At 38.4% G+C, this 16,108-nt stretch overlaps 2 protein-coding genes across 9 annotated transcripts in view; one reads left to right on the forward strand and one right to left on the reverse strand.

Moving 5' to 3' along the window:
• Positions 1–978: 978 nt before the first annotated feature.
• On the reverse strand, positions 979–8,037 carry PSMD10 (proteasome 26S subunit, non-ATPase 10). 2 transcript variants are annotated; one of them, XM_008540587.2, is made up of 5 exons: positions 7,739–8,037; positions 5,428–5,526; positions 4,415–4,561; positions 4,154–4,320; positions 979–1,905 (listed from the first exon to the last, which is right to left on the reverse strand). In XM_008540587.2, the coding sequence occupies exons 1-5, from the start codon at positions 7,982–7,984 to the stop codon at positions 1,752–1,754; spliced, it is 813 nt and encodes a 270-aa protein (XP_008538809.1). In that variant the 5' UTR covers positions 7,985–8,037; the 3' UTR covers positions 979–1,751. The 2 variants fall into 2 exon arrangements, with proteins under 2 accessions (XP_008538809.1, XP_008538811.2); XM_008540589.2 differs by having other exon boundaries at positions 4,233–4,320; positions 7,739–7,926.
• The window catches only part of ATG4A (autophagy related 4A cysteine peptidase), a 55,916-nt gene continuing 45,254 nt past the window's right edge, over positions 5,447–16,108 (forward strand). For 3 of the 7 annotated variants that reach the window (XR_011535830.1, XM_070603830.1, XM_070603831.1), the window contains exons 1-2: positions 5,513–5,668; positions 7,990–8,163. Coding sequence is in view for 6 of the 7 variants with exons in the window: in XM_070603830.1 (XP_070459931.1) it covers positions 5,647–5,668; positions 7,990–8,163 (196 nt within the window). In the remaining variant the exon portion in view is untranslated. Of the gene's footprint in view, positions 5,669–7,989; positions 8,194–16,108 lie in introns of all 7 variants that reach the window. The other 4 variants (XM_070603826.1, XM_070603829.1, XM_070603827.1 and 1 more) reach the window with 3 other exon arrangements.

Consider the following 16,108-nt stretch of genomic DNA (forward strand, 5'->3'; position numbering starts at 1 on the left):
CATTTACCTATTTCTTCCATCTTATATTCTCAGTTAAGCTTTACAATTAAAGTTGTCATCTTTCTTGAGTTCATTTTGGAAGTAACTGTAAAACCTCCTGACCTTGAGTCAGCTTCAACTCTACTGGGTTTCCTATGGGGAAGAGGTAACAATGTGATCAATATCCGAGGCCATTAACATCCGCAGTTCATACAAATCAGTGATTTAAATATTGCTAACAAGCCACTTTCATTTAACGTGCCAATAGCCTACAAATTACCTGAGGCTTGGGTCCATTTGTACTGCTTATTAAAGATCTAAGACGAGTTTTCTTTTACACCCACAAAGCCGATTAACTCAGATGATAAACTCAATATTCCTGAAGAGTAAATGCCTTCAGAACTAACAGGCCCTATTAGGCACAGCTTTACTCTCCAACCATGCTAAAAAACATTGGAAAGAAATTATCTCCCTTGTCATCAAGTCTGTCCCTGACACTCAAGAAACAAAGTTTAGTTCCAGAAGAAGATGCTTCCGTGATTAATATTTGTAAAGATTAGCACTCAAAATATTTACGTAAAAAGAGTTTGCATATCAACAACAAAGTTCGTGTTGACAAAACTCATTTTAGCTACCGGTCATTGTCTCTGACCCCAAATCAATGCAAGTTTGTGGGCTGACTTGGATCGCTTATTTCAAGCAGTATTTGCAGCACAAAATTCAAATTAAAAAAATAATTTGAAGAGTCACTTGGAGTTCATTAGATTTTATGACTAGTAATCATTTAAGATGTTTCCCTAAATCGAGATCAAGTTTACATTTAATTTTCTTTTGCTCCACATTTAATTAGCAATTCAGAAGATTACTATTTTTAAAGATTTTAGCTGCAGTTCAAGCTTCACTGATTTTATTGACTAGAGCTACCAAAAACTGAGAAATGGCTTTATGAAGGATTTTAAAGCTTAAGCAGGTGTTTGATTTGAAAGAAAAATTGGGAGATTCTCTCAACATTTTTTATTTTTTTACTTTCAGAAATACAAATCGAAATACATTTTTGTTACATATCATGTTAACAAGCTTGACATTCTTTTCAGTACAGGATGACTTAACATAGGAACTTTAAAACTTCCTTTTTAAAAACAGTACATTTTATTTTGGAGAGAAATAGTTCATTAAAGATACATGGGTACGTGGGCTACTATTTGTCGTTATGTCCGTGTTTATGAATGCCAAACTTGGATAGCATGCCCTCCAACTGAAAATTTGGTCCACTGAAATACATAAGTATTCTTCCTATAACAAAAATAAATTAAATCGTACTGTTGAAAAAAAACAAATATTTGGCATAGGCCTCTGAGTGAGCTTGAAAAACAAGTTGAGATGTGTTTCAACTGTAAGGAGAAACATTCTAGAATCCACCTAGAAACATTTGGCAGAACAATTGGCCTGATGCTACTGGGGTTGTTCTGCCCCAGAGGGGAGAGATGGTGCACGGGAGACTGCTGAAGACTCACAACAGCCACACAGCACTTGCTCAGGATCAACAATTCAACGTAGAATAATACACAACAATAGGAGAGCAATCTCAATGCCTGGAAAGCAAGTTGTAAGCTTAGAACACACACTTCAACAGGAAGAATATTCAACATGTTTATAACGCTTTGAAGATGGAACTTCATCATTCATAGATGATGTCTTGTGCACAAGTACATTGTTTCCAGGACACTGGGGACAACCACAAAACTTGCAAAGTAAGAATAAATCCAAGCTGCTTAACCTTCCACCAATCTCTTGAGTATTAAACCCAGACCACCTTTGGCCACTTGCAGAGGTGTCTTTTCCTCTTTATTCTCAATGTAGATACTTGCTCCATGGGACACCAGCAGTTTGGCTTCTTCCACTCTCTCCTCGTCACAGGCTAAGTGTCTGAAATTGAGGACAAAAAGACCGATCGATCACTACCAATTCTATGTAACGGTTAGGATTCCCTGAGAGGCAGTCTAAACTGCACACTGTTAGGGAGTGTAATATTGGAAAGTTGTTTCAACAGGAAAGGAAAAGCAATTTGCATGGGGAAGACTTTGTCAGCTAAAATTCAGTGGAACAGCCTTATAAGACCAGATCATAAATCATAATTCTGGCCCTACAATAGAAGAAGGGATCTAAATGCCAGCCTAAGGAACAACTCCCTCATTCTATGGAGATTAGAAGTATTCTACACCAAACACATGCAATAATTAAGGGCTAGAATTTAGAAAAGCCCCAATTCATAATCCACTAATAGCAATTTGTGTGGTTTAAATTCTGGACAAGCAGTTTAAAAGATTTTACCTCATTTGATCCTTATATCCACTTAACAAGTTAGTAAGGTATTATCATCACCATCTTACAGTTGAAATTCTGACAGGTTAAAGTCCTTGCCTATGATGGCATGGCTGAGCAGTAACTGAGGGCGAAACCTTGTTAGGCAGTTAAGAGTTTACCAGGCAGAGTATTAGGCACTTTACATGTTATGCTATTTTAGCCTCACAACAATCCAGTGAGGAAGGAATTACTATCCTCATGTTACAGATGAGGAAGTTAAGACCCAGGAAGGTTGAGTAACTTCTCCATGTTACTGAATAGAAGTGTTGAACACAGTCGGTAAGTGGCCGAGTTTGGACGGGGGCAACGGCATCTAGCTATCCCTGAATCCCAGGCTCTTGCGAGGACCCTATACCTCCTGAGCCCAAATTCCCTCCAGGCCACCCTGCCTTTCTTGTTATGGAGAAAAGAGCTAGAATCTGCAAGTCTTTCTAAACAGAGTCACCCGGAACTAGAGAAAAGACTTCTAAAACTAAGAATTTAAGAAAACAATACTTGAAAAAGTTGAATCTCACTTTGGACTAAAAAGAAGACTCAGAGAATTTCTGGTTCAAAAATGTCACCATTCAATAAGGAAGAAAAGTGGCCAAGTACTATAGAAAAAATATCAAGGCAGAGGACGGCTTCTGCTTACACACAGAAAGCAACTCCAGACGGATTTGAGCTAAAGGAAAAGCAAAAATAACTCTTAACCAAAACCAATGTAGTGTTAAAAAAAACCCTACATGTGAATATTTAAAATACAATAAAATACAGGTGAATATTTAACTAATTGCAGAGTAAGAAAGGACTTTCTAATCACGAGGGAGGATTAATGGTTTTGACTACGGAGAAGTTGAAAACTGTTATTCAAAAAAATCATCAACAATATGAAAAGACAAACTGGGAAAAATATTTTCAACTAACACAGCAGAAGGTTAATATTTTTACTATGTCAAGGGTATTTCAAAAAGCAGTAAAAATACATTAATCCCCCAAAAGGAAACAGAGAAACGGACATAAAATGTTTAGAGTTTACAGAAGAAATGTAACTAGTCATAGGCATTAAAAAATGTTTAACTTTACTGATAATAAAAAAATGTAAATTACAACTATGAAATACCATTTTTCATATAACAAAAGGCTAGTTTCAGTGTTGGCGAGGGGGTAATAGGCACTCTGAAACTGCTTTTGGGAGGGTACAGCGATACAACTCCTCTGGAAGCAATCTGGCAAGAGGTAGCAATAGTCTTAAAATGTGTATTTGTTTTGACCCAGCAATTCTACTTCTAGCAGTCTATACTAAGGCAATAATCAACAATATCGCCAAAGATTTTTGTATAAAGTTAGTCAGTGTAGCATTATTTATAATAGTGGAAAACTCAAAAAAGTTTAAATATACAGTAATAGGGGAATGATTAAATTATTCACATCCACAAAAGAGAATTATATACAGCCATTGAAAACTGTCTTAAAAATATTTAATAACATTGGAAAATGCTCACATGAGGTGAAAAGGACAAGATCTAAAGCTACATACACAGTATGATCCCCATTTTACAAAAAAATATGTAAAATATGCATATTTGCATACAAAAGACTGGGAGAAAATAAATAAAAATGTTAGCACTGGTCACTTCTGAGTGGGAAGATGATAGGCAATTTTAATTTTTATCTTTATACTTTCGTGTTTATCTTTGTACTTTCAATTTTTTTTGCCATAAACACATATTACATTCATAAGCAGAATAAAAAAGGAAACAATGTGTAAGAATTAGTGAAAGAGGGCTAATGTCAGGTAGAATACAAATGACTGCTACTTGTCACTTACAGAGGAGTGTTACCCTCAGTGTCTTGGATGTTTGTGGATGCTTTGTAGTACAGAAGGATATGAATCATCTTCAAGTTACCCTTGGCTGCCGCCCGGTGCATTGCTGTAGCCTCATAATGGTCCTTCGCATCCGGATTAGCTCCGCCTTCCAGTAACATGACAGCGATCTGGAAAGACAGAGAAGGAAACAATGCAGAGATCTATTTGTGTTTGTGTACAGGTTTAGAACTCAAAAGAAGTAGCCTAGGAACGGAACCCCACCTCATGCCTGTTTTTGGAAGCTGCATAATGTAGGGGAGTACAGCCATTCTGATTGACGGCATTCACCTGAGCACCTTTTCCCAGAAGGGCTTTTACAATCTCATCCCGGCCAGCAGAGGCAGCGATATGAAGCGGAGACCAGCCTGCCTGTAAAAGAGGTGGGCAGTACAAAAATCAGGGGCAACACGCACAGGGATTAATTTAGGCAGGGTCTACAAAGAGCTGTGTGTGAACGGTTTACAAAAATAACATTCTTTCTTTTCCCCTCATTAAGCACTGCAGAGATTTTGGAAAGTAGATGTACACAAACGAAAAGAAAAACCACCCACAATCCTATAACCCTGATAATGATATATAAGTCTAATTCTAACATGTTTTCAAATTGGGATCATAGGGTATAAAGCTCTGTGAGTTGCATTTCCCACAATTTCCACTTATCATTTTGTTGTGAGAATTTTTCTATGTCGTTCTTTGGAATCGTAACTTTATTGGTTGCATATTATTTTCTCATACCTACTGTATCCAAGTGTTCCTCCATTAGACTGCTTTTATTTCTTTGCTATTATAAATATTACTTCAGTGAGCATCCTTGAACAGGACTCTCTGACTACAAAAAGTTTCCATTCTTGTTCTTCACAAGTCTTATTCTAATAAAATCGATACCATTACAGTAAATCTCTAAATAACAAAAACAATACCTGGGCCCTCATTATTCAGGCAATATTCACCAAAAAAAATTTTTCAACATAATGAAAAGAGCTTGTAGTCTCTCAGGGGTCATCCTAATAAGCCTTGATTGGCATGTTTATCTTAAACTACAGGGTATGAGTGGCAAAACTAACATTCTAAAATAATGCACCCACTAGTCCTGTGCTTGGTCACCAGGGTCATGCTGTAACTTTCTAGTCATAAAGGTTACAATTTTGTTTGTGAGCTTAATACTCCGGCTTGAGTAAACACCAGTCTGGACTCTAAAGATAACTGGGAATTTATCAACTCTGCCTAGTACTCACATCATCTTTATCATTCACTGGCACTCCAAGTTGCAGCAAGAATTCAACAATTTCTGTATGTCCAGCTGAGCAAGCCCAATGCAGTGCAGTTCTGCTGTCCTACATGGGAAACAGAGGAGCAGTAAGATCAACATTCTTGAAGAGAAATAGAAGAACTAAGGCAAGAGACCAGAGAAAATTAACATTGGGGCCAGCAAACCTATAGTTTGGAAACAAGAAATGGAGAGCACTGGATCCTCAGGTAGGTCACCTTAAACTATATTACACACTAGTCTAAGAGAGACCAATGCTTTAGCAACATGGGGGAATACACTGATGAATGTAGGTAATCTGGAGAAAACAGCCAGAAAAGCAGTAGAGCAAGAAACCGATTTTAATGTTTTGGCAGAAATAGAGCTTCAGCTGTTTACTATTACATTATTTATGCAGTTTTATGTCAGGTACAATGCTAGGAGTTTTACATGCATCATCTTATTTAATCTCTACAATCCTATGCAGTGGATATTATCCCCACTTTACAGAAAAGGAAACGAGGACCCTTCAGGGTAAGCAACCTGTCCAAGGTCACAGCTAGTAAATGACGAAGATGGGACACAAACCCCTGTCTGACTCCGAAACTTCTAGATGCTCTAGAAAGAACAAATGCATCTTATGGGGAAGAAACGTTCATAAAACTAGTTGAGATTACCTATACAACCATTTAAAAAATACACCACACACAGAATTAGAGAGCAACAAAACAAATTTTTAAAAAAATAATGGGAAGAGTTAGTCAAGCTTCTCAATGGGAATCCTTTTTTGCAGTGACTGCTCTATTTCTTAGCCCTATGTAAACGAAAATGTTCTTTTAAACTTTATGACAAAAATTTTCAAACGCATATAAAGATAGAGGGAATATAACAGAAACCCCTAGGACTATCACCTAGGTTTCATAAATATTTTGCCATATTTCTTCATCTAGTTTTTTTCCTTGCTGAGGTTTTTAAAAAATAAATCCTAAATATCATGACTTTTCATTCCTAAATATTTCAGTATATAAAAAATAAGGATACTTTCTTACATAGCGATGAGAACATTATTACACCTATTCAAATTGGCACTAACTCCTTTATAGCATCGAATACCCATTCTGTATTCAGACTTCCCCACTCTCCCCCAAATGTCTTTTTGCAGTTGGCTTGTTTAAATCAGGATCCAAACAAGGTCCATAAGTTGCATTTGGCTGTTATGTTCTTAAGCCTCTTGATCTTGAGACTTTTTTATGCCATTAACTTGACGAAGAACGGTTAGAAATATTACTAAATCTTAATTTAATATTAACTTTAACGTCTTAAATAATACCAGACCATAATGAAGGTAAACTAGATAAAAGGAAAGCCATTTTCAGGTTGAACAATGCAGGAAAGTTCCAGAAAAAAGAGTCTCCCGATGTATAATTCTCTTCCCCAAGACGCAAAATGGAGATTCCTAAGTATGTGACACTGTCTCGCCAGTGCTTAGCACGGTGTCTGTCAAACAGGATGCAATCTACAAATATTTGGTGGCTTACTGAGGGCACCGTGAATCTTTCTAGAAACTCAGGGTCAAAACATGAGGGTCTTTTGTGCAGATGGGCAGAAGTAAACACTCCCCAAAGTCCCTTCACTTCTGTCCCGCCTCCGCCTAGAAGGCCGTCCATCCCCCAGCGGAATCCCCCTCGTCCCTCAAGGGCTAACCCGCCGCGCCCCCGTCGGCAGAGCCTTTTCAATTAGCCCCCTCCCGGTTTCTCCGAGGCCGATTGGACAGGGCCTCCCGTTACTCGCTCTGAAAGCACCACGCCAACGCCCCTCCCGGGAACTGACCACAATTTGGAATGGACCTAGGATCGGGAGCACCGCCCTAACGCCCGCTCCTCCCCGGGGACTGCAGCCCCAGCGCCTAGCAAACGGCCTGGTACAGAACAGGCGAACAGTTCCATGGGCTTCATTGAATACAATCACTGGCAAAACTAAAGAAACCCATCAAGAAAAAAAAAAGCTTTTCTCCTCACGGATAGCTCCAAGATTGGGCATTTCGGAGAAACGCGGTAAACGTTCTAGAAATATCCAAACTCCGGCGAGCTAAGTACCGGGCCAAAAGAAATATGTGAGGTTTGTGGCGCTAGCTCCTGCCGCCCAATTCCGAGTCCTGAGGTGACCCCGGGGCCGGCGGGGGCGGCGGGGGCGGGGACCTGGCCTTCGCATAGCCGGCCTCCACTTGGGCCGCGCCAGGCAGCCACGTTGGGCTCCGTCGCCGCCGCCGCCGCCTGCGGAGAGGCCCAGCGCTGCCTCACCTGGTCGGTCCTAGTAGCCAGGGATTTATCGGCCAGGATGCACTCCTTCAACTCCTCCAGCTTCCCGCTGTAGGCCAGGTTGCAGACCATTAGGTTAGACACACTCCCCTCCATTTCGCTTCCCCAGGATCTCCGTGAAGCACGACCAAGGGCCGCCTCACGTCCCCGGCTCCGACTGCCAATCACAAGAGCCAGTGGCGCTCCACCAATCATCGATCTTCCTCCCTCCTTTGCTTCTTTTCCCATCGCAGGGCGCCTCTGGGAGTTGCAGTTTGAGCGCAGTTCCACGCCGGGAGGGGCCTTTGCGGCTCTCACCGACTCTGCCCTGAGGAGCGCGGAACTACAAGTCCCAGGGTCCCTTGCGGCCGCCGTAGTCAAGTGGCCGGTGGAATTGGCCCAGGATGACAGCTGGAGAATGGAGTCAGGTACGGGGAGCGGCTTCGAGTGGAACCGGGGTGGGTGGTCGGTGTTGGGGCATTGAGTCGGCTACGCAAAACGGGTGTGGGGTCATGGCAGGAGAGTTATGGGAGCCTAAAGTTCCTGTCCTACGGGGGCCCTGACCTGCAGTGACAGGCGGAAGGGGCAACGAAAGGAGCTGAGTTCTACCTCCTGAGCTCGTACCGGTGGCTGTGGCTACCCTCCCCGCCCTGCCGTGGCTAAAGGAGTGGAAAGGAGTAGAGGTTAATTATTCTGACGTCTCGGTGGAATGGCATCAGGGCAGAATTCTGTCACAGCAGTATAGCATATGACACCATAGTAAGGTGATGTGCCAGGGTGATGCCAAAGGCAGGGTGTGATGCCCTGGGAGCCACTTGATATCTAAGAGACCTCGGCGAGTCCATGGCCTGGTGACATCACAACTTGATGAGGGTCATGTTGATACTGTGGCATGGTGTTGGCCCTTTTTATCACGATAATAACGATGACATCGAGGCTTTGCTAGAACTATTAAGCTAATAGTGTTTCTATTTATGGAAATCCCAAATAGTGCCATAGCAGAAGAGATGTAAGGCTTATCCTTTATAGGGCATTTCCGGAAGGGTATTTTGCCAAAAGTAGATAATGATAAGAATACACTCAAGAAAGAGACTGATCATGTTTATATTTATCCTGTTATGGTGTAGAACAGGGCTTGGCAAACGTTCTGTAAAGAGCCAGGTAGTAAATATTTTGGGCTTTGCGGGCCAAAAGGCAAAATCAAGGATAATTTGTAGATACTTGTATAATGAGAGAAAACAAATTTCCACAAATGTTTTTTGATGAAATTAAAATAATAATAATAATTGAATACTTTTTTTACTAATACAGGACTACTAATGAGAATGATGGAATTCTTTTCTGGGGGATAACATTTTGTTTAATTGGAGCTCACAGTCAGTGTTCCCTATCATCAACATCGTTCCAGATGTTCGTCTGTTAATGCTGATCTGTAATGAGATTTTACCTATTTCATCTCTGTAAATGTCTTTTCACATAAATAGGTAGTGCCAAAGACTGATATCAATCCACAAATGCATTCTTGTTAATTTTAATTTAAATACATCTTTTACTTCAGAATAGCTTTGGATTTACAGAAAATTTGCAAAGATAGTGCAGCATTCATGTGTACCCCTCAGCCATTTCCCCTACTGGTTCTTTTACTATTTTTAACAGCTTTATTGAGATATATTTTACATATCATAAAATTCATCCATTTCAAGTGTATAGTTAAATGATTTTTAGCAACTTTACTGGGTGGTGCAGCCATCACCGTGATCAGTTTTAGAACATTTTCGCTCTCCCAATAAGATCCCTCATGCTCATTTACTGTTAATCCTCGTTTCCACTCCGAGCCTCAAGTAGCCACTGATCTACTTTCTGTCTGTATAAATTTCCCTATTCTGGACATTTCATCTAAATGAAATCATACAATATGTGGTCTTTTGTGCCTGGCTTCTTTCACTTAGCATAATATTTTTGAGGTTCATCCACATTACAGTATGTATCAGCACTTCATTACTTTTTATTGCCAAATAGTATTCCGTTTTATGGCTATAACACATTTTGCCTGTCTGTTCACTAGTCGATAGACATGTCGGTTGTTTCCAGTTTTTGGCTATTAGGAATAATGCTGCTAAGAACATTTGTGTGCAAGTCTTCGTGTGGACACATTTTTCATTTCTCTTTGGCAGATACCTAAGGGTGGAATTACTGATTATATGGAAAATTTATGTTTAATTTTTTAAGAAACTGCAAAAGTGTTTTCAAAAGCGGCAGCACTATTTTGCATTTCCATGAGCAATGTACGATGGTTTCTGTTTCTCCACATCCTTGCCAACATTTGTTATTGTCTGTCTTTTTATTATAGTCATTCTAAATGGGTGTGAAATGATATCTCATTGTGGTTATAACTTGTATTTCCTTATTAACTGATGATGAGCATCTTTTTGTTTGCATATTAGCCACTCGTATATCTTTGTCAGTGAAGTGTCTGTTCATATATTTTTTTCCATTTTTAAATTGAGTTGTTGTCTTTTTATGGTTGAGCTGTAAGAATTAATTATATATTCTGGATACAAGTCCCTGTCAGATATATGATGTGTGGATATGTCCCCCCAGTCTTTTGCTTATCTTTTCATTTTCTTAATGGTGTCTTTTGAAGTGCAAAAGTTTTGAATTTTGATGAGGTTCAATTTGTCATTTTTTCTTTTATGGATCCTGCTTTTGATGTTGTACACTGGAAGTGTACGATATAACGATTATTAGTGTATTTTATAGTTGTGTCTCCATCACCACAGTCTTACTTAAAACATTTCCATTACCCCAGAAAGAAAGCTCACACCTATTTTCGGTCACTCCCCATTTCTACTCCCAGCCCTAGGCAACCACTAATCTATTTTCTGTCTCTATGGATTTTCATTTTCTAGGCTTTCATATAAATAGAATGATACAATATGTGGTCTTTTGTGTCTGGCTTCTTTCACTTAGCATAATATTTTTGAACTTCATCTAAATTTTAGTATGTATCAGTACTTCATTCCTCTTAATGGCTGAATAATATTCCATTGTATGGCTATATCACATTTTATTTATCCATTCATCAGTTGATGGGCATTTGGGTGGTTTCCAAATAGTTTTGGTTATTATGAATAATGATGTTATAAATATTCGTGTACAAGTTTCTGTGCAGACGTATATTTTCTTTTTCTTGGTACGTATCGAGGAGTAGAATTACTGGGCCTCTGGTAAATATATGTTTAACTTTGTGAGGAGCTGCCAGACTATTTACCACAGTGGCTGCACCATTTTCCCCTCCCACCAGCAATGTGTGAGGGTTTGAATTTTTCCACATCTTTACCAACACCTGTTAATGTCTATCTTTTTTATTATAGCATTCTAGTGGGTGTGAAGTGGCATCTCATTGTGATTTTGTTGTTTTGACTTGAGACAGCATGAGAAGTGTATAAAGCATGTTGACATTACTTGTGATTTAAACAATGTTAGTTGTCAAAATGACTTTCCTATAGTGTAAGTTTCATATAAGTGCTGTTTTGCCTTGTAATTTTATGTTGAATTAATTAAGAAACATTATCAAGCCTGCAGCAAAAGCTAATTTCCAGAGCCATTCAGTGTTTGATAATAGTGGTTAAGGGCAGTTCTTCCAACTGTTTAAACATGTAAAAATCATTCCTACCTTGCTTACCATACGAAAAACACGAAGTGGACTTAATTTGGCCCGCCAGATGCAGCTTGCTGATGGCTGGTGTAGAAGAAAAGTGTCCTGTATGTAGCAGGTGTTCAATAAATATTTACCCAGTTGATTACAGTAGGCCTGTTGTGTGGTATTCACAAAAGATTGGGTATAGTAACATTTCACTATAATAATACATCAAGGAATTGGATCTGATTACTAGAAACGGCTGGAAAAACAACTCCAAGTGCCTCTCCTGCTGAGTGACTTATTTGGGTAATCTGCTTTTATAGACAGTGTGTTGTGCTTTTATTTCATTTGGTATGACATGGCGGTTAACTTTCACTTCTGAGTCCCTTAAGGTCAAGGGTAAGGTACTCCTTGACTTTTTGAAAGCTGCAAGACAAATAGCTCTCTAGGGGAGAAGGTCGCTTTTCTTTTGTTGCTGACCCCAAGGTACGGAGGAACAACGTGGTCGTATTTATCTATCGAGAGTCACAGGGGGGCCTTGTTAGGGACTGATTCCCCTGCTGCTCGTATGATTGAATGTTCCCTGTTGCCTTTTCTTCTGGTCACCTAGATTCTAGGTTCTAGAACAAGCCAAGTTCATCTTCTAGATGTAAAGGATAATGCTAAGAATAACTAGCATTTATAGTTCAGCATTTATAGTGTCATATATGGGACTGATCTCACTTAATTCTTCACAACAATCCTATGAAGTCGGTGCTGTCATCCCCACCTTTTTAGAAATGAGAATACAGGCACAGAGAAGCAAAGTAACATGCCTAAGCTCACAGAATTTAGTAAAAGTTGGAGCTAAAATTGAAACTCAGGACTATTCTACCCCAAAGCCCTAGAACTTAACCACTGCAACGTACTGCTCATTGTTGCTGAAGATGAAGTTACGTGTAAATGCAAACCTCAAAATGCAATACTAATTCCTGTCAGCTCTATGATTGTGGGGAAATGACATGCTTTTCACGCTCTAGAGCAATGCTGTCCAATAGAACTTTCTGTGATGATGTAAAAGTTTTATATCTATGCTGTTTTAGTATGGTAGCCACTAGCCACATTGAGCATTTGAAATGTATCTAGGAACTAAAATTTTAATTTTAATTATTTAAAACTTTAATAGCATCATGTGGCTAGTGGTTATCATTTTGGACAGTGCAGAGAGAGGCCATTTTCCCCCACTTGCTCCTTTCTAATTATCACGAAATATTTTACCAAATGCAAATGTTCGTTCTATAGCACAACTGGAAATGAATATATTCTATAATGAAACAAACCTGAGGACACCCTACACAGGGTGAATGCAAATCAGTTAACTATCTGACAGTCAGAGGAATAGGTTCTAGGTTATCCAGAATGAAACTTCTCCATGCCTACCACTTATTAGATAAAGTTTAAACAACTGGCCTGAAGACACTTTGCAATTGATTTTTCATCATTTGCAGGTATACTTTGTTTATGTGGCTTATTAAAGCATTTCGCAATTGTAAGTTGCCTGGTTTAAGATAGATGTTTTAATCTATGGCTCTAACATTGTTTTTAAGCACATGTTTTGATCCTACAGATAAATGTCTTTGGTATTGTATGTCACTGGCCTATACAAACCTTCCCCATTTAAAATTTTTCCCTTCATAAAACTGGTATATTGTTAGAGGCTATGATAATAAAACATTTTATTTACTTACTCCCTGAGTTTTAGCTTCCATGCTCTTGTTTCTGAGCTATTTGCTTTATAAGTGGTTTCTATGTTTTAAGCTTTTTATTATAAATAATAAAAGACTCACAAGAAGTTGCAAAAATAGTACAGAAAGGCTCCATATACCCTTCTTCCGGTTTACCCAGTCTTTACAATTTACATAATTATAATACAATCAAAACCAGGAAATTGACATTGGAATAATGTGTATGTACAGTTCTTTGTTATTTTATCACATGTGTAGATTTGTATAGCCATCACCACAATCAAGATACAGAAATATTCCATCACTTAAAAGGTACCCCTTTATAGCAACACCCACCACTTGCCCCACCATCCATAACCCCTGAGAAATACTAATGTGTCCTCTTTCTCTATAATTTTGTCATTTTAAGAATTTTACATAAATGGAATTATAAAGTATGTGACTTTCTCCAATTTTTTTCACTCAGCATAATGACCTTGACATCTATTCAAGTTGATATGTGTATCTATATTCTGTTCATTTTTATTGCTGAGAAGTATTCCTTGATATGGATCTACTGTAGTTTAACTATTCACCTATTGAGGGACATTTTGGTTATTTCCAGTTTGGGGCTATTGCAAATAAAGCTGTTATGAACATTTGAGTATAGGGTTTTGTGTAGGTGTAAATTTTTATTTCTCTGAGATAAATGCCCAGGAGAGTGATTGCTGGGTCATATGGTAAGTGTCCATTCCATTTTTTTTTTTTTTTTGAGGAAGATTAGCCCTGAGCTAACTCCTGCCAGTCCTCCTCTTTATGCTGAGGAAGACTGGCCCTGAGCTAACATCCATGCCCATCTTCCTCTACTTTATATGTGGGACACCTACCACAGCATGGCTTTTGCCAAGTGATGCCACGTCCGCACTCAGGATCTGAACCAGCGAACCCCGGGCCACTGAAGTGGAACGTGCGCACTTAATCACTGAGCCACCCGGCTGGCCCCTCCATTCCATTTTTAAAGAAACTGGAAAACTATTTTTCCAGAGTGGCTATACCATTTTACATTCCTGCATATTCCAGCAATATATGAGAGATCCGCTTTCTCCACATCCTTGCCAGTATTTGGCATTGTCATTTTTTTTTAATTTTGGCCAGTCTGATAGGAGAATATTGATATCTTATTGCAATTTTATTTGCATTTCTCTAATTGCAAATGATGATCAGCATCTTTTCATGTGTTTATTTGCTATCCCTATACCTTCTTCAGTGAAATTTCTCTTCATGTTCTTTGCCCATTTTCTAATTGTATTTTTTTTTTAAAGATTGGCACCTGAGCTAACAACTGTTGTCAATATTCTTTTTTTTTTCTTTCTGCTCTTTCTCCCCAAATCCCCCCAGTACATATTTGTATATTGTAGTTGTGGTCCTTCTAGTTGTGGCATGTGGGACGCCGCCTCAGCATGGCCTCATGAGCAGTGCCATGTCCACGCCCAGGATCCGAACCAGCGAAGCCCACGAACTTAAACAATTGGCCTCGGGGCTGGCCCCTAATTGTATTGTTCTTTTGTGCTTTTTTTTTTTTTTACTGTTGAGCTTTGAGAGTTCTTTATATATTTTAGATACGAGTTCTTTGTCATATATGTAGTTTGCAAATACTCTCTACCAATCTATGGCTTGTCTTTTAATCTTATTAATAGGATTTTTCACAGAGCAAGAACTTTTAATTTTGATGATGTTCAATTCATCTTTTTTTTTCTTTTACGCATTGTACTTTTGTTATTATGTCTAACAACCTTCACAAGCTCTCATCTCAAAGATTTTCTCCTGAAAGTGTTTTAGTTGCATTTTACATTTAAGTCCACAATCCATTTTGAGGTGAATTTTGTATATAATGTGAGGTTTCGGTTGAGGTTAACTTTTTAACTATGGATATCTGATTGCTTCAGCTCCTTTGAATTGCTTTTGTACTGTAGTAAAAAATGAGTATGCTGTACTTGTATAGGTCTATTTCTGGGTTCTTTGTTCTGATTCATTGATCCATGTGTCTGTCCCTCTGCCATACCACACAGTCTTGATTACTATAGCTCTAGAATAGGTTTTAAAATCAAGTAGAGTGATTTTTCCTACTTTATCTTTTTTAAATATAATTTGTTCCTTTTCCTTTCCCTATACATTTAGAATAAGCTTGCCTATATCTAAAAAACATTGCTGGGATGTTGACAGAAAAAGTATTAGAGCTGTATATCAGTTTGGGGAGAACTGATATCTTTATTATGTTGAGTCTTCCAATCCATGAATGGGATATCTCTCTCTATTTATTTAGATCTTTTATTTCTTTCATTATCATTGTGTTGTTTTCAGCATCATGTGGTTTTCAGCGTACCAGTTGTATACATGTTTTGTTAGAATTATAACTATTTCACTTTTTAAGTAACTTAATGGTGTTGTATTTTTAATTTTGGTTTCCATCTGTTCATTGCTAGTCTATAGTATTACAATTGATTTTCGTGTGATGATTTTGCACCATGCGATGTTGCTAAATTTACTGATTAAGTTCTAGGAAGTTATTCTTTTTATCCATTTCTTGGGATTTTCTTTGTAGACCATCTTGTCATCTGCAAATAGGGACAGCAATACCTCTTCCTTTCCACTCCATATGCCCTTTCTCTCTTTTTCTTTCCTTATTGTTCTGGCTAGGACTTCCAGTAGTATATTGAATAGCAGTGGTGAGAGCTAAACCCTTGCCTTGTTCCCAATCTTAGGGTAGAAACAGTCAGTCTTTCAGCATGAAGTATGAGGTTAGCTGTAATTCTTTGGTAAATATTCTTTTTAAAGTTGAGGCAATTCCCACTCAATTCCTAGTTTTCTAAGGATTTTTGTCATGAATGAGTGTTGAATTTTGTCAAACAGCTTTTTCTGTATCAATTTATATGAACATATGATTTTTCTTATTTAGTTTGTTAATATGGTGAATTATACTGACTGATTTTCAATTATTGAACAAGCCTTGTGTCCCTGGAATAAATC

This window comes from Equus przewalskii, chromosome X (genome assembly GCF_037783145.1).
Source record: "Equus przewalskii isolate Varuska chromosome X, EquPr2, whole genome shotgun sequence".
Taxonomy (NCBI): Eukaryota; Metazoa; Chordata; class Mammalia; order Perissodactyla; family Equidae; genus Equus; species Equus przewalskii.

Coding starts and splice junctions, on each gene's coding strand:
- PSMD10 (XM_008540587.2), bottom strand. CDS start 7,984: ATGGGAAAAGAAGCAAAGGAGGGAGGAAGATCGATGATTGGTGGAGCG. Junction 5,527..7,738: donor TGGCTACTAGGACCGACCAG/GTGAGGCAGCGC, acceptor TTTCCCATGTAG/GACAGCAGAACTGCACTGCA. Junction 1,906..4,153: donor ACTGAGGGTAACACTCCTCT/GTAAGTGACAAG, acceptor CCTCAATTTCAG/ACACTTAGCCTGTGACGAGG.